Source organism: Calonectris borealis, chromosome 6, assembly GCF_964195595.1.
Source record: "Calonectris borealis chromosome 6, bCalBor7.hap1.2, whole genome shotgun sequence".
Taxonomy (NCBI): domain Eukaryota; kingdom Metazoa; phylum Chordata; class Aves; order Procellariiformes; family Procellariidae; genus Calonectris; species Calonectris borealis.
In genome coordinates this window covers 22,612,263-22,632,750 of record NC_134317.1, presented here as the reverse complement: position 1 = coordinate 22,632,750, position 20,488 = coordinate 22,612,263, and the positions used below count along the sequence as shown (strand labels likewise).

Below are 20,488 nucleotides of genomic sequence, written 5' to 3'. Positions count from 1 at the left end.
GGAGAGGTAATATCTTTCATACAATGAAGGAAAAAGCAGTTGAGGTTTTGGGCACAGAAGATGTAGCATCAGATATGTCACAGATGCAGAGGATTAAATGCAGGTTGTGAGCAATAACTGGATTGAATGTAGTTCTATGAACCGAACAGATCCTTGGAAGAAAAAGGACAAGTAGTACTGTGGAGCAGAGTGGTATTAAAAAGAAGACCAGGTGAATTCATGCTTTTTCTCCTTGAAGCTCACTGTCTAAAGAAGGTCTTAAGGTATTACCTTACCCTACAAATTAGCCCCCTCTTGCAGCTTTAGACCAACATAGCTGTAGCGACCACTATTTCATTATAAGTGAGCACAGTGGTGCTGAAGCTGGTGATGCTGTTCTAGTTTATCCCATTCTAAATTTAACTGATTGTAAAATCTGCAACAGAAATTATTAGAGTGAAGTAGCTGTTTTGCTGCGATGAGGGCTTTAATTTTGATTCACTAAGTGGAGAGAGGTTGTTGTGTCTTAGTGGAACACCATCAAAACTGGAGTGGAGAGGAGTGCAGGTGTGTGCAACCCTGCACTTAGGTACTGTGCACCATGGGACACCCCTTCTTCATGTGGGATGTTGGGTTTTGCAGTATCTTCTGTATTAGCATAATACCATGTCATCTTTTTCTCTTTGTATTCAGAATGGCTTCTATTCTGCACAAACACTTGGATAGCTATCATGTATTACAGTTGGTAAAGTTAACACAGTACTTGGTGGTGTTGCGTTGCCACAATCTGGAGCTGTTTGCCAAACTAAAAATGTTACTATTTGGGTAAGTGTGTATTCTTGGAAACATAGCTATTTAAGTATTAAACAGTTGTCTACTTAGTATTTTAAATAAGAAGCTAAGATGTTAAATTGTTTTGTTTCCATAAAATACGAAGAAGTAACAAACTGTTAAAAGTATTTGATTCTATTCACATGTAAATTGGAGGATAGGAGGTGGATATTGTCTTGACTGTAGACCGAATGGTACCTGCTAATAGATATGTCGTCTTTTAAAAATAGATTTTTTTGCCCCTCGCCCTTTAGCTGCTGCAATATAATGACATTGAACAGGAAATTTTGATTGGTACTTTATAGGAAGGGTAGGTATTAACGTCGTCTTTGATGGTTGGAGAAACAAGTAATGAAAAACATACAGTAAGAATGCCATGGTTGGAACAAGTGAAAGTGTGAAGCGGAAGTATTCTTCTTTTGATTGAAGAACTGTCTAGTTAGTTCTCAGGCTTGTCCAGTTGCAACATAGAAAGGGAAATCGTTTCTGGAATTGCGGGAGAAGAGACCTGCCACTGTTGCTTCCATTGCTCAGCCTCTATAGGAATGCAGTGCTCTGGCTGTACGTGTTTTTTGTGGATGATGCCTTCGTGTTCCTCAGGCACCTCAGAACCTGGTGGTCCCCAGGACAGAAATGACAGAAATTATCCAGGCCCAGAAACCCACAGACTCCGTTAACAAAGGTGGACCTTCTGCGCTTACTAAGGACTTCTGTGTTTATCAGTAACACTTGAAGTCTCACCAGCTGACTGAGATGCTCCCTGTCTTCCTCCCTTTTTCAATTTTGAATAAATTAGAAGGAAGAAGTTAATCTCAATGAAAAAAGATGGTAGTCACTAACTGTGTGAATTTCTACCATGTCATTAATATTCTACTTATTTTATATTTGATGTGCAGCTTTTGACTTTTAAAATAGAATTTTCACGCATGTAATTTATTTGGTTTTTTTTAATATTTGCGCGTTGTCAGTACTGATGGTCTGTTTTTATTTCTCTCTCTTTTCCAGTTTTTTAAAATCTAGTGTCATACCTGCTGATACTGCTGCAATAATTCGTGTTCTGGCCATGCTTCCTTCCTTTCAAGTGGAAGAAATAATTATAAACAAAGCAGCAGCAGTTCTGCCTCAATGCAGGCTCCACCAGTTGAATTGCATTGCTACAGCTCTTGTCAAATGGAATCATTATGACCAGTTGTACTGGCAAAACAGTTCTGAGCTATGTGTAAAGCTTCTGCAAAAACTAAATGACTGTGGATTTCAGAGGCTTCAGAAAGCCAACAACTTAAATCTTCTGTTGGAAGAAATTACACATGTGAATGGACAGTGGTTTGAAGAAGTCCTCAGTGAGGAAACTATGGCCATGTGTCAACGCTTGATAGACCAAATAACATGGGCAAATGTATTACAGTTGTCTTTTCTTCTCATGAAAACAAACCACCGTTGTCCTTCATTACTTGACAGAATAGCTTCTGTGACTGTTGAAAATATAGACAAGGTATTACAGTTTTTCTTTCTATCTACTGTGTAAGTTATTCAGTAAGAAAGGACAGGTTAGTGGTTAATGTGTTTCAGAGCACAATCCACACAGTGTTTCTAAGAGCTTTCTTCAGTGTACCTGATTTGAGCTCATCTTTTCCTATGTTCACTCAAAGCTGTTTTGCTTCCATGCAAAACTTATTTAAGTAAGTTCTCTTAAATACTTCTCTTTAATCTTCCTTTCTTATTTTGTTGTTCAGTCAGTCAGTGTTAGGTCAACCATAAGCCTTTGCATTCAGCTTTACATTTGACCATCTTAAATAATTTTTTTTAACCTCTTTACAAATAGTCACGTCACACAGTGTATATTTTTACATTACTCATTCTTGTTGGGATTTCCCCAATAGCCTGTCTTTTTGGTCAAAATTACTGTGTTTTCACAATAAAATCTCCCAATTTTGAATGAATTGTAAAACCCTTTTTTATTGTAAAGTAATATTAGGATATTTTGCAGTGATTGAATTTAGGATGTCTTTTTTTCCAGATCCACCCCTTTGAAATCTATTTTATTCTCTTCCTTTTCTCTGCTCTGAATTATGACCCTCCTGCCAGTGAAGAGTTCTTTGAAAGTTGTATCCAACATCTTACTTCTAACTTGAGTAAGTGCATTAGACAAAGATATTCTGATACCAAATAAATGAGTGTCATTGGAAGATATTATTTGTACTGAATAAAAATTGGAATAGAATGGCATTTTTTTTTAAGCAAAGAAAAAAGTGTGTCTGTATGATACTCCTAATACTCTGCCTACTGGGGTTAAACCACGACAGAGATTCAGTATATGCTTCTGTGGGGTTTTCTAGCTTCATTTCACCCTTTAAAAATTACTGTTGATAAGGCATTAGCAAGGTATCTTGAGCATAGTAAAAAGCAAGTGAAAATTCTGATTAATTTGCTGTGCTGTTATTGGATAGAATTGTTGTGGTGTTCCCCAAAGAATCATCATTTGGGGACAGGATACATTTTGTGATTTGTCACAAAGAAATGACTAAGTTGTAAAGGAAATATGTAGAAACTTTTTTTTTTTTTTTAATTGATGATACAACCTCACAGAACTATGAAAATTTGCTGGCTACTGAAATACTGTGGCGTTACCTTTTTTTAAGAGTAACTAGTTTCCTCCTGCAAAGACCTGGCAGGAGTTACCTTATGTCTTGGTGCAGTTAGCAGAGGTAGTCCTTAATCTGCCTGAGCATTCATTTAGTAGGTTAAGAGAGAAACTTGAATGATTTCGGAGGACATTGCAAATCCTGTCAACTTTATGTCATGTGTTAATATGAATTTCTGTTTGCTTTTTAAAGGTTCTTTTGAAACTCACCACTTGGTGCTGCTTGGTCATGTTTTGGCAGTGGCTGGGTATTTTCCTCCTGTTCTGATAAAGAGGATATTTAATGTTTCTTTCCTAAGCAAATTGGATGCTCAGCTTGAAGGTAAATATCTAGCGCTCTGTTGAATTTGATTACGTAGCATTTGGCGTAAAGTGGAATTGTGGACCTAGATATGACTTGAGAAGTAGAATTACTCTTTAAACGATTCAGTTTTCTGGAAAGACCCCGCTATGTAATCTAGTCATTATTTGAGTGCTAAAAGGGAAGGAATGAACAAAAATTTGTGCTTTGTTTTAAAAGTACAGACTTGTATTGCAGGTGAGAAAAGCTCATTTAAAGCAAATTTTATAGTCAACTTATTGCACTCAGTATTTAATAATTCTTCAATTTTATTAGAAATAAAATTACATGAGTGTGGTATTTATTATTAGAAATAGTCTTAAAGCTCAAGAAATAATGTGGGATTCCTGTCTGCAAGAAATGAGTCCCACCAGTCTCTTCTCTCTAAATAAGAGACCGAGCGTTTGACTGTTTCCTTCCTCTACCTGTACGTTGTTCGCTATCAATGTAGTGTTGCCATTTTGCCTTCAACCACTTCATTAAAAGATAAACGATAGAGGAGAGTTTAAATTGCTGCTTTCTTTTGTCTTGCTGTTGTTCTTAATATTGAGCAAAACTGTTACTTTTCATTTTTTCCTCAGGGATTTTGAGAACCTTTCCAAGATTCCACAGCAGTAATTTTATAAATGCCGTAATATACAGATATTTGCATCTCTAGTAAAGAATTGGGAGGTAGCCATGTAGTTCAATGCGTTGGATTTTTCACATTCCAGTTCACACCTTTTTATTTTGTTTAACTCAGTCCTGCCTGATACCCTAAAGCAGAGGGTCCGCTCACGCCTCATGAAATTGAACAGAGCAGTCTGTCTGGAATGCCCGGAGTTTCACATCCCTTGGTTTCATGAGCGCTACTGCCAACGTGTCTTTCATTACAGTAAGTAACTTAGGAGAGGAAAAGCTGCCCTTGTTACTAGTAACAGTTTTCAACAGTGTGCTAGACACTTCTTCTAAAACTGTCATGTTAACAGTAGCACACAACAGAAGCTCAGAAAAGCGCACCCCACTATTTGCTGAGGATGTGTTCTTGAAAAGTGCAATGGCAAAGTAGTGCGACAGATCGCAAAGCAGTTTTCCCTGAGAGAATTAATGTAATAGAGATAATTAATGTAATGTAGTGTAAGATAAGAAATAAAATCTAAATACACAGAAACACTGTATATGGAGAGGCAGGAAGAGGATCATTAGGATTGTCTCCTGGAGGAGATGGGTCACTTTGATCCCTGTTTCTCTTACAAGACTGAACATTTGACTTAAATTTTTCAAGGTGAGCATTTTTGCTGCCTCCTTTTGAACTCACCGCTGTCATCTTCCTCAGAAGAATCAAGATCCATCAAGGATGAGAGGTGGAGAAGTAGGCTAGTGGTCAAGTGTAGCAGCTGAGATCTTTCAGAATAGTGATCAGTTCACAAAATCCATCTGATGCAAACTCAGTATCTCCTCCACTAATTCTCATGGAGGAGATCTGCTTTGCTATCCATCGAACTCAGCTGCGTTATCTCTGAGACTGAAGATGTTTAATGGAGCAAGGTATTAAACAATCTACAACAGACAGAGAAGAGACAGATAGTGTGGTGTGCCTGTAATAGATGCAAAATGAGTAAATATTTATTTAAGTGTGTAAGCACGTTTAAAAGCAAACAAAATCCAGCCGGTGAAACCTGAAACTAAAGTGTTTGTAGTATGTGAATGGGAAAAATCCTAGGATGGAAAGTCTGGATTTGAAATTCGTGCTTAATAGGCACCTGCCACTTTCCACCCAAAAGATGATCACATGGTCTCTGAATTATGATGGAATAACATGAGGGATCTGTGGGAAAGCTTTAATTCAGTAGGCTGGCTGCCAAATATGCAGTGTCACAAAGTGCTATTTTCAAAACTTTGGCTGTGGAAGTTTTGATGTATGAATTCTTTATTTTGTCTTTGTAGGCAGTAGCCGAATAAATCCACTGCGACAGCATGTTCACAGAATGCTGACAGAGATCTTAGGAGGGAGCCATTATGCAAGAATATCTGTTCTCACACCATACTACTATGAAATAGGTGAGAAGTTAATCCTCCAAGGATTATTAAGAAGACCTCTGATACCACTATTATCACCAAAATTAGGAAGCCCCTCGTCATGTGGCCACAAGATACTGCAAAGAAGAAATTGCTGTATAAAATACAGTTTCTAAAAAGTTCTGCATAATATAAATAATGTTGGGTATCTCTAATTATGGTTATCACTTAGTTTTTTCTAGAAGTAAACACTGTACAGATCAAATTCTTTCCCTTTTTTTTTGTCAGTAAACAGGTTTGTTGTGTTTTTTCGCAGATTTTGAGTGCGTTCTGGATGAAAATAAAAAGCCTCTTTCCTATATGGCTCAGAATATACCTTTGGATGATGTGGAGGGAATACACTTGAGACACGACATCAAGGGTGAAGGGAAAAAGGCTCTGCCATCAGGAGCTCAGAGGTTAGTACATCGAATTCTTGCACATTAGCTCGTCCAAGCTTCCAAGTTTAGATCAAGTTTAGATCAGGTTTTTGATGCTTATGTCCTAAATGGTTGTTGCAGCCCCTAGGCTATTTATTTTTCTGTTCCTTCTTCCAAAGCCTTATGAGGTTTAGCCTTCCTAGGTGTGGTGGGTTGACCCCAGCCAGCAACTAAGCTCCCACCCAGTTGCTTGCTCACTCCCCTGCAGTGTGATGGAGGAGAGAATCTGGAGGGCAAAAGCGAGGAAAAAAAACTCCTGGGTTGCAATTGAGACAGTTTAATAAGTGAAGAGAAGAAAGAAGGAAAAAAAAAAAAAACCAAAAAGGTAAAAGAAAAAAATTGATGCGAATGCAGTCACTCACCACCAGCAGACCAGTGCCGGAGCAATGGCTACTTTGGAAAAGCTCCCCCGTTTTATTGCTGAGCATGATGTTATATGGTGTGGAATATCGCTTTCGCCAGTTGAGGTTCCAGCTGTGTCCCCTCCCAACTTCTTGCCAACGCCAGCCTATACACTGTGGGTGCAGAGTGAGAAACAGAGAAGGCCTTGATGCTGTGCAAGCACTCTTCAGCAATAGCCAAAATATTGGTGTATTACCAACATTGTTTTGGTCACAGATCCAAAGCAGAGCAGCATACGGGCTGCTGTGAAGAAAAGTAACTCCATCCCAGCCAGACCCAGGACACTAGGGCAAACAGGGCATTCTTGAAATGTGTTTCATGAGATTGGAGTACTGTTTTCCTCCCACCTCTTCAAATGTAAGCCTTGAAAATGCTGGTTAGCTGTTTTTGCCATTTGTACAAAAACAGATGCAGGGAGGAAATGCTTTTTCTAAATTATGTGAAGTTCGAGTATCTCTAGATAAATATGAGGAAAATGTTTTGTCTAGTTTCAGGGAGTTGTTTAATTTTCTTTTTCTATGAATTGTCAGGTTTATCTGGTGATAGTCTTGCTAACTATCAATACTGAACTAGAAACACCACTTCTCGCTATTCAGGTAGGACCTGAAAGTAAATGCACATTTTTATTGTTTGCAGAATTGCTTTGGAATTTCTTGATTCAAAAGCTTTTAGCAAAGATTCACGTCACCTGAAAGGAGAACCTGCAGTGAAAAAACGACACCTGGAAATGCTGGGGTACCGGGTAGTTCAGGTGAGCAATCAGCAATATTTTATGTCTTTTCTGAGTTGTATCAATAGTGCAGATAGATACATTTTCCTTGCAACAGATTTAAAGATAGTTTTAATAGTTAAAAGCACCTACTGGGTGAGAGCAATTTTTGTATTTAGGGGGGGAAATTCCAAGCTGTTCTCAAGATGATGTAAGGATTTCATAGAACTTGCACCTTCTCTGACACTGGCTGCAGCAAAACTGAAGTCAAAAGGTCTCAGTCTTACCTTACTGCAGGCAAACTAGCAATCTTGACCTAGCCTGATTAAAGCAGAAAAAGTGAAACGGGAGTTTCGTTTCAATTCACCAAAGATTTCTACACTACAAAAACACTGAACATACCCTCCTTGGGTGATAGAGAGACAGTTACAGCAGCTGCAAGATGGGATATGGATGCTGTCTGTCTGCTGCAGTGATAGTGCTGTGATGGGGAAGACTAGCGGCCAGAGATAATTCACAGCCACCAGCATAGAAACATTTGGGTAATGGAGGCTCATGAATGCAGATTCTCCTATATATAATTACTTACCTACCCTAATTTTAACGAGAATCCTTCTTTAAGCTTAAGTTTGGGTTTTTTTTTTTAACAGGATAATAATCCTTTCTCATATTGCCCTGATGGTAAATGTTATGCTACTGATACACCGTTCTAGTTTGGTCCATTAACATTACAAACTACAGTAACCTGGGATTTTTCTCTTGATTTGGGTTTCAAAAGGTGGGAGATGGTGTAATGGAGTTGTCATAGCCATAAAGTGTGGGCATCTGCTTTACATCTCTGCAACTATGCTGCTTTTTGGAAGCAAACTGACTGTACTTACATGAAGCAGAATCTTACACTGAGAAATTAATCTTTTCAGTATTAGAATAGGCCTAGCTTTTAGAAGGATACAGGTGATAAAATAGCTTCAAGTGGAGAACAACAGATATCAGAGCGCCTTTTCTTTGCTGTAAGATGGTATGTGGCTTACATCAATGTTAACACGCAGTTTGTATGATTCTGTTCTACAGATTCCTCACTTTGAATGGAATTCTATGGTTCTGTCAACAAAAGGTGAACAGCTAGAATATCTGAGAAGGCATCTATATGGAATACAGTGATGTCAGACATGCAGTCAAAAGTACTTTTTACAGAAACACTTTATGTACCATTAAACTTCTTGTCATCCTGGAATACTTAGTTTCAAAACTCTCTTTATCTGTGAGTCAGCTGGACCAAGGCTTGCCATGGGGCATCAGGTGTCAAGAGATTTAATCCTCAATTTGTTAGGGATTGCAAAAGGCAGGTCACAATGGGCCATGAAGATGCGATAAGGATGCTTAAAATCTCCCATTATCTGGGAGCTACTCTTTAAGTAAATGAATCTGTGACAGTTTTGCCATAACATTACATTATTATCTCCTAAATAAATAGCACAGAGGCTTAGCCAGACATCAAAGTATCCAAAGAAAAAGTTGGAAATGCTCTTGACTGTGAGAGAGGAGGCAGCAGATGTACTGGAAACTATGTCTGTCCTCCAGCATGTGACAGAATGAGCAATGGGGATCGAACAGTATCTGTACTGTGAAACCAAGAAACCGAAATGCAGATTTACTAAGAATAGGACTGCTATTACAGCCATTCTGTTTCCGTCTTCCAGAACAGAGGTACTGTGGGTGACTGTGTTGGGGGAGGGTGTCGTGCGGTGAGGAACCTCCAGCTGCTTCTACCCTGTGATGTGGTGTGTGCAGAAGAAGTATGGCTTGAGCTTTCTGGAACACCTTCATGTACTTAAAAGGTAGACTAGTTCTAGAGATCTGGCAGCCAGCCAGACCCTTGAAACACCTGTACTCCAGTTAAATGCACCTTGGAAGGGATACCTGAAAGGTTTATACGAGATAAGGAGACAATAATGCTTATGTCAAACGTAGGCACTTACTAGCAACTGGATAATTAATGAAATTTATTATTATGACATTATGCATTGAACTAGCCCTTGCTAATAGAAATAAAACAAAAGTAGACAAACCATCTAACCTGCCTGTTCTGTAAATAAGACAGTGTAAAAAAGAGCAAAATTAGGCTGAAAATTGAAACCAAGAATCAGGACCAAGAGAAGTCTTCAGAGAGTGACAACCACCTTGGTTACTACTGGTGGTGAAAAGCATTTTTAATTTATTTATCATGTTTCAAAACCATCTGCCAGTTGGTTCAGGCTTCCTGTGATCGCGCTTAGCCAGGGTTTGTGTCAGGAGGCATAAGATACTGAGACGTAGAAGGAAAAAGTGGAATAGCCAGGAGAATGTTCATTGTAGAGCAGCAACTGTAGACTGGTTATACTTCTGCAAATCGGCCCATTTTCAGAGGCAGCCATGTTGTGACTACAGCTGCCGTTACCTCATGACGACTGCTGGCTGTGCCCATCTCTTTCACGCATACGTGTATATGTTTTCTTGCCTTTTTAATAGAAGCAATAGACATTCTTTTTACCACTTCCTTTGAAACCTGGCAGAGGTAAGCAACTGCATTTCTGCACTGACCATTATGCACCTGGCTGTCACTTTTTTTTTTTTACTACTTAGAAGAAAATTTTTTTGTTGGCTGAATACAAATCAGGGCACTAATGAAAATCCAGGAAAAACCGACAGAACTGATCGAAGCTGCAAGGTGCTTTCTTGCTGAGGCAGCCCTCATGTTGGTGGGATGACTGAAAAAACTAGTACATGATTGTCTGCTTATGGTGTCAAACAGACAAGGGCTCCAAGACGTAGAAGTGCTTTGAGGAAGTGTCATTGAAGGCACAGCACATAGAAAGACTACATGCACATTATATTTTGTATAAAATGGAGAAGACAATCATAAATATAGGTTAGGATCTCAGAAGGTGGGCTACAAGTCAGAGGGCTCTTGCATGACCCTGTGTCTGTACAGATGGCCTTCAAGTAGCAACCTTTGAGCGTAAGAAAGGTGGCAATGGCTGTAGCTGAAGTGATCAGTCATGGGTGGTCATGTGTTTGAGCTGAGCCCTGCTTTTCAGGTAGCCAGCAGTCACTGTGTGCCAAGCCAGGTATCTTCAAGTTATATATGGATAAAGTTAGGAGTATTCACAATGGGAAGAGGATTAAAACTTGCTATGAGTGGATTCAGAAAAGGCATCTAAGAAAAGCGAAATATAAGAGTATTTCAGTAAAAAGTGCTGCTTTTGATCCTTTGCAGTCATTCTTTCTAAATTAAATCAGCAAGTGTTAGAGCAGATGGGCTGATGTAAACCAGTGATTTAACTGGAGCCAATGAAAAGATGCTAAGAACAGCTGAAGATTTGGGTACTAAACGGGAAAACAGAAAAGATGTCCCACAGATTAAGTACCGGTGTACAGTAACATACTGAAATGAGCTATGATGGCTGCGCCTTCGCCATATGTTTGCCTCCATCTCCTAGAAAGGCAATGCAAGGGGTCATTTGATAGTTGGAATTGCTATTCAGTCAGGTGCGGTGGGCTTCTTTTCCAGTTTTCCTGCTATATCAGTTGTAATTAGATTTAGAGTTATGACATCCTTTAGATTTATGACACCCTTTTCATTCAATGGAGAAATCCTTTGAAGAGATACTCTATAAAAATGGTGGGCATGCTCTACTTTAAGAAAACTGAGTGCTCTGTTTTGGGCAAAGGCTGTACTAAGAATGTGTCCTGTCAGTATGATGATGAGCTGATCACTAAAAGAGACACCATCAAGTGATACTTTTATAGTTTTAAAAACAAAGTTTAATTGTTAAAAGTCTCAACATCAAAATGCATCAACTCTTTATTAGATGGAAAAGTCCTCTCTGCTATAGGTATTTGCTAATGATCAATTCTTCTAGGACTTTTTAATGAATGCTTGTTAATGGCCTCAGATCTCTGAGAAAAGCTTTCATAAAATATTTGCTTTGGAAATAAATATAAAAGCATAAAAAAGTGGAAAATCCTTGTTACCAGAAGCCTAAACATAGTACGTGAAACAGCAGAGCTATTAACCTTGTGAACTTCTCTCTCTTTCCTCATGTCTGGCTATTAGTACAGCTTTGACCGAGACTGGCATTTCTTAGGCCACTTTTGTTTTCAATATGCACTTCAATTCCAGGCTAAATTATTTTTAGAAGGCTCTAATGAAAATATTTCAAGACATGGCTGAAGAATGCAGGATTTACATACATTGCTGAAGGGGGAAATCAGGCTGTACAAGCAGCCAGTTAAAATAAAATTAGCTACCTACTAGTTGTATTTAACTTAAAAATTAATTCATGGGCATTGTTTGGAGTATAAGCCACTAATATCCTGGATTGTCTGAGTGTAAGGAAGTCTAACTAGTTTTATTGGCAATTTCACAGAGTGAAAAATGGAGTTCTCTCTGAAATCTTCATTTATTCTAATCAACGTTAATTAGAATTCTTCAGGATTTTAAACGTTGGCAAAAATTCAGTTATTGGTTAGGTAGTAAATATCATAAGACTTGGACAGACGGATGAACTGTTTACCAGTTAACAGTATAACTAGTATGGTGCTACAAAACTCTGTACAATTTGGGGACATTTTCATGCAACAAAACCAGAAGAGCCTATCGAAACTCCCATACCATATCACATCTTTCAGCATTTTATTTACAGTTTTGATAACTTGAAGAGGTTTAAGCGTGTAGCCAGGCAGGAGGCTCCAGTAGCATATCGGATCTCTTTCAGTATGCCAATCCATTCCTTCTTTTCATCATCATACCTGCATTTAACAAAATAAGGTCAGAACATAGCTTCTTAAAATTTGAGTTTGATGCTTCATCACACATACATGAAAAGGAGGATAGTCCACGTGTTGCAAAGGCTTGTAGCAACCATGTGCTGAAGGATGCCACAAAAGGGCTGCTTTTGTCCTCCAGAAGAGAACAGAAAGATGTTCTTGCACATGTGATTTCTCCTTTTCCTGGTCCCTAAAGATTGTTGCTGGCCTGTGTCATACTTTAATTACTCCTATAAAAGCTTCCTCCTTGTCTTAAGTATCCCTTATATCCTGGGAATCCTTCCTATCCTTCTGCCAGTTAGAACTCCTGAATTTACCTTAGCAACTGAAGAGTCACAGCAGAGATGCGATGTTTCATCACTGCTACCGTGATTTAGATTAAAAAAAAAATCTAGGAGATAGGGATTTTTGATTCTCTTGGAACAATTACTCATTTGACTATTAACACATGAATATGCACAAACCTCTGTATATACAGGCTTTTCTGCATAAGAATGTCACGAAACAGAGAATGTTTTTATGGTACACTTCCAAGGCTAAACCTGCCAAGAGATATGGCAAGTTACTCTCTTTAAGACTAAAAGAATCTGAAGATCATGGCTCAGACTATTCAAATTACTAGTAGGTAGAAGTAGTCATTAGATCCAAGTCTCATGTTTATTTGTTACTTTCTGACAAATATTTCTGTCAACAAGTGCTTTACAACCTGTGCCATGGTTCATTTCCAGAGTTAAACAGAAAACTAATTTTACCCTCCAGTGTCTACAAACCTCAATTTTTGATACAGCTTTCCACCAGGAAAGGTGATTAAAATTAAACTTACTTCCATATGTCAGTGACTTCACTGGGTGCAAATTCTTTCGATTCAAGCTGAATCATTGCAAAGCCTCCAATAGCATACAAAGCTCCGCTTAAGGTGACTAAACTGATGGAACTTCTCTCTTGGGGAAATTCAGGCATAATCTCCCACCTAAAGGTGAAAGGAAAAAACCCAAGTTAAACAAACACATGAGAAATATTCTAAACTGAATGCTCTGGATGACATAAATTCAGGTACCAAGGATTGCTTGAGTGAAAGGGTTAGTAAAAGGAAAAAATTCTGAGATTTATCAGCAGTGAGTTGCAGTGTCTCCATCCCCACAGGGACTTCCTGCAAGTCTTAAGTGACGCAATTACACCGTGATGACATCTCTTCCCAGAGACCACTTCTTAAAGGTCAGCTGGTCTCATCATCAGTAATATGTTTTATACAGATGTTTTGTTCCCAAACTACTCTCATTTTTTCCCTATAGTTTCCAAAATGCATCTTCATTTCAAGTGGCATTGACATAATCATTTGACTAAAAAAAAAAAAGTCATGGGAGCTCATTAGCATAACGTCAAATTTTCTGCCAATTCACACCTATGAACATATAAAACATACGGACATCCCACTTCTGGATAATGTCAACATCAAAACTAATAGGCTAATTTGTCTCTCTCGCTTGTGTGACTTGACAGTAACAAAACAGAGTAAACCAACACCAGATTTTTCAGACCACAAGCTGCACGTGTTTCTGAACAATGGAAAAGCAGAATGTGCCAAACATCATGGTAACAAAATGATCTTTACTTTCCTTTGCTTTCTATAGAAGATGTAAAGTCCAAAGTTCACTCATAGAATTATTCTTGCATAATTCACATTTGTATTGTTAAATTTTATAAGCAAGTCTCTTTGGGATAGCATACATTTAAGTTAAAGCTTTTGTTGTGAGGTTGATGGCTGCAATGCCACCTGTCAGTGAAGACAGCACAGCCAATTGTGTTTATATACAATAGAAGTGTTTATTAATAAAATAAAGGTGTATCCAGGACCACTTACAAGGTTGAGCTATCATAATAAAGCTTTACTGATATTATTTTAAATGAAAGTTTATAAATAAGATGATAGGAAGGAAAAGTAACAAAAGTAACAAAAAGGAAAATTAAGAGGAGAAAGACACAGATACAGAGTGTATATACTCCTGGAAAATCATAAGCATTTGAGGGATGCTGACTGCAAAAGATTCTGGCTGTGAAGAAGAACTTCCTGGAGTCTTCATATTCAGTCTTCCTGGAGTTTTTATATTAAATAAATAGGTTTTATATTAAATAAATAAGCAGAATTATCTGCCTGTCGCTAACTAGTGGTAAATGGTATTTGCTGACAAGGTAAGTGAACGGCAAGGCATCACAAGGCCAGGTACCTGAAGGACATTCAGCTAGTCCTGTTCAGGCACCTGATTTCTCTTGCTGGGGTTTCATGTTTAGTGCCAGTGCTGTTTCAGCTAGATTGCGCGGCTCTTGCCCATGTTTCCCACTTCTCCCCTATTATGCCAGCACACCTGTTTACGTGGCTGTGTGGTCAACAAAATTGGGAAACTAATCAGACTTAAAAAAAAGATTAGCGGGTCGGTTATTTTCGCTACATGGGCTCTTTGATCATGTTTGCAATGTAGCATAGAAAATGCGTGTGGGGGCAGGAAAAATGGCCAGAGATACGGGCTCTTTAAGCTGCTGCTGCTGCTGTTGTTGCTAGAGATGTGAATGTAGACCAGGTGTCTCAGTGGGAGTTTAGGCACCTGAACACCTTTGTGACTCTTATCTCGGAGCTCCTGAAAGCCTAGATGATAAAACACTTGCTTAAAAATAGCTTAAATATTGCACTCACTTATTGGTGGTCAGATCAAAAGCTTCAACAGATGCAGTAAGGCCTTCTTCAGTGACACCACCTGCAATGACAATCTTGCCCTTATGGATAGCCGTTCCAAACATTGAGCGAGCCACTTTCATTGGAGCCAGGTCTCTCCAGTCTCCTTTCTTGGGATTGTATACAAATAGTCTATTAGTGCATTTCCTGGGGAGGAAAAAGAAAAGCTGTGATCATTTCTAATGAACTTTTGGCTTGTTCCAAGTGAGACCTAGTTGAGGTGGATTGTGTGGGTTTATGTATAACACCTCTTTCCTCTCCATGAGATCCTTTCTTGTATCTAATCTGGGAATCTTTGCATGGCTACAAAGCACTAATCACATCCATAGAACTAAATCCAATGTTAAATGCTGCTTACTCAAGGCAGCAATTTCACTGTACCATATAGGAGAAAGACAACGTCCTTTCCCAGCGTATTCTATTCAGATGGGTTTGTGGAGGAATGTATGTCAAAGGTTATAAAAGAAAGCTTATGCTGCTGTTTTGGCTGATTTGACAAGCTTGTGTCTTAAATGTCCCCTATACAAACACTGAAAAATTACCACCACGTGCTCAGTGTGAGTGAAAACTTTGATCTTCCTAATGTTATACCCATTAAGGTGTAACAGGCATCACAGGTGAGAAAATTGGAAAAACTGACAGAGTAATTCCATGGCACCTAAGTATTTCTATCTGGAAGGAAATAACACTTTCAGTGAGGGTCCTCATAGCTATATATACTAATGTGTCTGCAATGTAATTAAAATTTGCCTTGGAAGTGAGTACGATCATTAAAATAACTAGTTGGGATTACAATTTATATGCAATTTTACCTTATCATGAAAAAGATATCTTATATACCATAATGTGTTCCCTTCTGCCAAATTGTTAGCAACCTTAATCCAGAGATGTAAAAAAGGGAAACCCTGACTTCTGAGAGTGAGGACATATAATCTACAAAGGACCAACCAAATAATGTTATAAATTGTGATGAAAAGACTTAGAGACTCACTTATCATCAGTTTTTCCGCCAAGACAATATATCAATCCATTGTTTGAGATAGTAGCATGGCCATATACTTTGATGGGTAGTTTTTTGATCTCACCCCATTTCATTGCCCTGGAACAAGAAGAATATCACTGTTAGGCTCTTTCAACTAACAATGGGCTATTTACATGTCCCCAGTGGGCATAATTAAGTTTCAAACATACACAGGATCATAGCACAATACTGAATCTAGAGACTCCTCAGTGCGAAGGTCCTTGCCTGCAATTACATAGATCTTGCTGTCTGACTCTCCCAGCCCGAAGAGACACCTGGCTGATGGCAGTGGAGGAAGGGCAACCCACTCACCAGCGATGCTATCCAGCTGAAAGAGCATCAGAACAGGAAGTGTTAGGAAAGGCAAACAGTAAAAATTCACACAACAAACATTGTTCCACAAAATTAATCTAATTGCACTCAGTGTCTCTCAACAGCTCATCTGCGTGCCTGAACAATCTACCCTTCCCTCAGTGCAGCTAATGCATGATGACTTCTACCCACCCATGCTTCATGGTGCTGAGACGTAGCAGAGTCAATGCCACACAGCTCTCTTCGCATCTGCTCACCCTCACTCATCCTCACAGAGTTTCTTTGCCTCTTTATTAAGCTCCTCTTCCTTGTTTGAAGGTCCCTGCACTCTCTGGGTTCCCTATCACATGTTGGAAAGAACAAGTTCTTCTTCCTGCCTGAAGGGAGTAGACACTCCTGCCATTCCACACCTATACATTTAGCCGGTTGTGCTCATCGCTACAGTGAGAGATGCCAGACATCCTCACACTGTTCCTCTTAATGATCAGGAAATATTACATGGCAAATGGCACAGATGTTTCTTCTGCAATCCCTAGGGCAAAAGAGGTGGTATCTCATCACAAATACCCTCAAAAGCTCCTGAGATCTCTGAAGGCACAATGAATAAAGACTTCACTCCTAAGCAAAAAAGACAAGCAGTGCAGCTCCATTGGCAATAATATTGATGTCATCCCTACAGAAGTAGTCCCATGGCTGTCTCAACTCACATCCAGTATGCTAAAAACACCTATGGAGAAGCAGCAGAAGGAGGACAGAAGAAAAAACAAACAAACCAACCAAAACAATATTTTCCTAGAACTGTGGTGCTTAATTTTTGTTTTGATCTGGGAACTTACAATTGAACCTGAATGCTCTCTAACATTCAAAAAGAATATGTTCTCTTTTCTATTGCATATAGATTTGCTTCACGATGTACAGGAAGGGAAGGTAAAATGTAAGTTTGCATGAGTGTAAAGGCATTTGATAGAAAGCAAGAGAAAGTTCAGTCAAAGTAATCAGAACCGCGTTTAGCCAGTGACATCCTTTCTCCAGAAGTATGTTCCACAGTCAAGGTCTCCATGCTAAAATGCGTCTCCCAAATTTAAGACCACCCCTACTGGACAGGAAGTTTTATTGCAACAGTGAAATTTAGTTCACAGACATGGATTGCCCCAGTAGCTGGATCTGGGTGGCGTAATGAGGAGAAGATGTACTCATCACAGATCACAGCATGCTTAGTGAATCAGTCTTGAAGATGACATATCTACTGATGATAGGACATAAACTAGTCATGCATTTTTGAGCCACTGGCAGCCTTGTTTTCTCCTGGGTTGCTAGCTACCAAACAAAATGGTAACAGGTCCTTCACGGGTAGGGAAAGGGAGGTCAGTAAGTGAAAATTGGTTTGGCACCACATTAACATTTTAGAGGGAACAACAGCCACATGGGTAATGCAGACGGTATTTTAACTATAGGCAGTAGCAGCAGCTAGCAAGATTAAAGATGACAAGCGAGAGAGCAGGATTTCAGGAAATGGATATAGACATATAAAGTAGGATTCTGAAAACTTCATCAATTTTTAATATCAGTCTTGAGGTTTAGTTTTTCAGATGCCCCTTTCTAGTAGCCTGAGACTTAGACTATTCAGTTCTAGATTATATACATTATGACATCAACACATTTCTATTAGAAGAATATTTCTGTAACAAGTTTTGCACTTCAGTGATTAGTGTTTTACATCTACATAAGGAAATTAAACAGTGCTAATCCCTCTAGCAAACTAAGACTTCCCTCTGATAGATGTAACAAATGCCTGAAACCAACTCTTTCATTATGTGTGAAGTCACAGTGAGCCATACTCCTATAAACACTTAATATTTGCACTTTTTAATATCTGAAGGCTTTAAAATTCTATCACTGCTTATCACTCTGCTTTATTTTATACTGAAACAGGACCTACTTTCACTCTTCTAGGCCAATGTGCCTAAAGACAAGACATGGCCAGCAGCATATTGCATAATTCATCATGAGATAGTTTAAATATCCCCCAAAGCATATAGCCAGGTACCTAAAAACACAACAGAATTAGTTTATGGTGTAAGCATGCCAATTTTTCTGAAATACATTGTGAAGTTACAGTTTGTATTAATCAGCCTTATATTTATACAGATTTACAAAGATATAAAATTACGCTCTCAGTTGAAACATGGTATTTAGTGTACTGACGTTGACAGTTTGCCAAGAAAAACAACCTTCTACCTCTATATTACTTATTTTAGAACACCCCTAGATTTTCAAATGTAGATGTGAAAAAAGGACTTCTGGAATTTTAGTGACAAAAGTTGCATTTAAAATATGCACATTACTGCTGTCAAAAAATATTTCAGATGCAAAAAAAGAAAGACATCTCATTAGATCTAAAGCAGCTAAGCACTCAACTTTCATGGAAGTTAAGAGAAATTCACAAAATATTTTACAAAAATATTATTAGGCTTAAATTTAGGCCCATGAAAAATCTGGGCCTTAAACAATGAAAGCCGGTGCCTAGATATAATATACTAATCCTTTTAATCTTTTCTGAGATCTCACCAGGGGCTTGATCTTGAAAGAGGAGATGCAAGTCCCTTGGTTTCATTGATCTCTCCAAGACAGGAATAGCTCTCCATCGACCGTACAGAGAGACTCGACAACTCACTTGCATAGACTCAGAATACTTTTCAGTAACTCTTATACGCACCTATTATTGCACCAACAATTATAAAGCTTATACCTGGAAGAAGTATGACTGGAAAGGCTGATCCTTGTTCTCCTCTTCCACATACAGTCCTCCAACAATGTAGACCTGATTTTGTTTGGTGACTATACTGGAATGATTTCTGGGAATCTGTTCTGCCAGGGCTGCTAGGTAGCATTCGTTTTCAAGAGGATCATAAGCTACTGCAGCAGTGTCATTAACCAGAAGTATTAGGTCTTTGACAAACATGCCGTGCCTGGGAAGGTCATTTAGGTAGCCAGGCAGTAAATCTTCATCTCCTACATCGCCATTCACCTCCCCTTTGGTTGACTTTTCTGTACTTTTGCTAGAGTCAGGCAGTTTTCCAGCAAAAGCATCCTTCACAATCTTTACTTTTTTCTGAAGGTCTGAGTTGCTTTTAATTATATCATCCTTCTCAACATGTTCTTTGAAATATTTTTCTGGCATAAGACGAAAACGTATGCAGTCAAAAATTTCCCCCAGGCTCTTTACTCTGTTCTCCTTGTCTGTTCGGACCCATCTCATTACTGCTTCAAATACCAGTTCTTCCTTCTCTACATTTAAGCTGTCAGGTGAAATAACTGAGATAAGTTCATGCGGGGCAAGCTGCATGAAGTCCTCTTCTTTGCAGATCTGCACAAAATGATCTGAAACAAAATCACGGGCAGAAAATGCAAGTCTTGGGCAATCAAGCAGAACACCTAATCGAAGGATGGCCAGACAGTTACCAACAGCAAGCCTCTTCTGAAGATAGGAGACGCACACAGTGAATACAGAAGGGATCTGAAAGCGACTGGCCAAAGCAAAAATATCTTGCACGTTAGAATCATTAAGATCAATACTTGCTGAATAAAGGTATTTGACAATCATATCCAGGATGTTGGGGTCAACATTATCTAGAACTACCTCCTTCTTTTTCTCTTCATTTTGCTCGGATAAGAAATACTCACGAAAATAAGGGCTACAGGCCGACAGAATCAATCTGTGGCAAGGCAGGCTTCTGTCACCAGCTTTTAGAGAGCAATCTATAAACTTCTTCTCCTCAAGGAGTTCCTTGAGGCCATCCTGAAGAAGGGTGGATTGGTAAAGTCTGAGCTCTTCAGTGAGTTCCCTTTGGGAATCCATTTCGCAAATACTTGGGAAAGGGGAGGGAGCAGAAAGCTTTAGCTGTTGCCTGCCCAAAGCTCTGTCTGTAAAAAGGACAGACCAATGTGCTTTGCCCTGCCTGAGGCCTCTGCAACTTAATCTCGCTAGCTAAATATAGGTACATACTCTTACAGGTCGGAATTTAGGATGGATGGTTTGGAAAAAAAGAGTGGCTCTCGCAGCTGTCAAAGACTGAAAGAAGCAACTGTTGCTTTTAGTCACTGTGGTCAGGATTTGCCATCATTCTCCACATTGAATCAATAAGATTAGGTGCAATGTAAGAAATTATTTGACATGAGTAAGGACAGCACAATCTGACCCTCAGTGAGACAGCTATGAGCAACATTGTAAATATACAT

General features: G+C 38.9%; 2 protein-coding genes across 15 annotated transcripts in view; one reads left to right on the top strand and one right to left on the bottom strand.

Moving 5' to 3' along the window:
* FASTKD1 (FAST kinase domains 1) overlaps positions 1 to 11,167 on the top strand; it is a 22,412-nt gene extending 11,245 nt beyond the window's left edge. For 7 of the 13 annotated variants that reach the window (XM_075153147.1, XM_075153149.1, XM_075153150.1 and 4 more), the window contains 10 exons: positions 150 to 263; positions 673 to 804; positions 1,816 to 2,302; positions 2,828 to 2,942; positions 3,645 to 3,773; positions 4,534 to 4,665; positions 5,718 to 5,831; positions 6,106 to 6,247; positions 7,307 to 7,421; positions 8,451 to 11,167. In XM_075153147.1, the coding sequence (XP_075009248.1) occupies positions 150 to 263; positions 673 to 804; positions 1,816 to 2,302; positions 2,828 to 2,942; positions 3,645 to 3,773; positions 4,534 to 4,665; positions 5,718 to 5,831; positions 6,106 to 6,247; positions 7,307 to 7,421; positions 8,451 to 8,540 (1,570 nt within the window). In that variant the 3' untranslated portion in view covers positions 8,541 to 11,167. The other 6 variants (XM_075153152.1, XM_075153153.1, XM_075153156.1 and 3 more) reach the window with 4 other exon arrangements.
* Positions 6,241 to 20,488, bottom strand: KLHL41 (kelch like family member 41). Of its 2 annotated transcripts, XM_075153163.1 has the most exons (7): positions 18,999 to 20,488; positions 16,108 to 16,265; positions 15,908 to 16,015; positions 14,878 to 15,063; positions 13,012 to 13,158; positions 12,034 to 12,170; positions 6,241 to 6,783 (listed from the first exon to the last, which is right to left on the bottom strand). In XM_075153163.1, the coding sequence occupies exons 1-6, from the start codon at positions 20,106 to 20,108 to the stop codon at positions 12,059 to 12,061; spliced, it is 1,821 nt and encodes a 606-aa protein (XP_075009264.1). In that variant the 5' UTR covers positions 20,109 to 20,488; the 3' UTR covers positions 6,241 to 6,783; positions 12,034 to 12,058. The 2 variants fall into 2 exon arrangements, with proteins under 2 accessions (XP_075009264.1, XP_075009263.1); XM_075153162.1 differs by lacking the exon at positions 6,241 to 6,783 and having other exon boundaries at positions 11,171 to 12,170.

Excerpts from the sequence above, each read along its gene's own strand:
- KLHL41 (XM_075153163.1), bottom strand. The coding sequence starts at position 20,108 with ATGGATTCCCAAAGGGAACTCACTGAAGAGCTCAGACTTTACCAATCC. Across the intron at positions 16,266-18,998 it reads TCCAGTCATACTTCTTCCAG|CTGGATAGCATCGCTGGTGA; the intron begins GTATAAGCTTTA and ends ATGCTCTTTCAG. Across the intron at positions 13,159-14,877 it reads TTTGATCTGACCACCAATAA|GTGGGAGATTATGCCTGAAT; the intron begins GTGAGTGCAATA and ends TTTCACCTTTAG.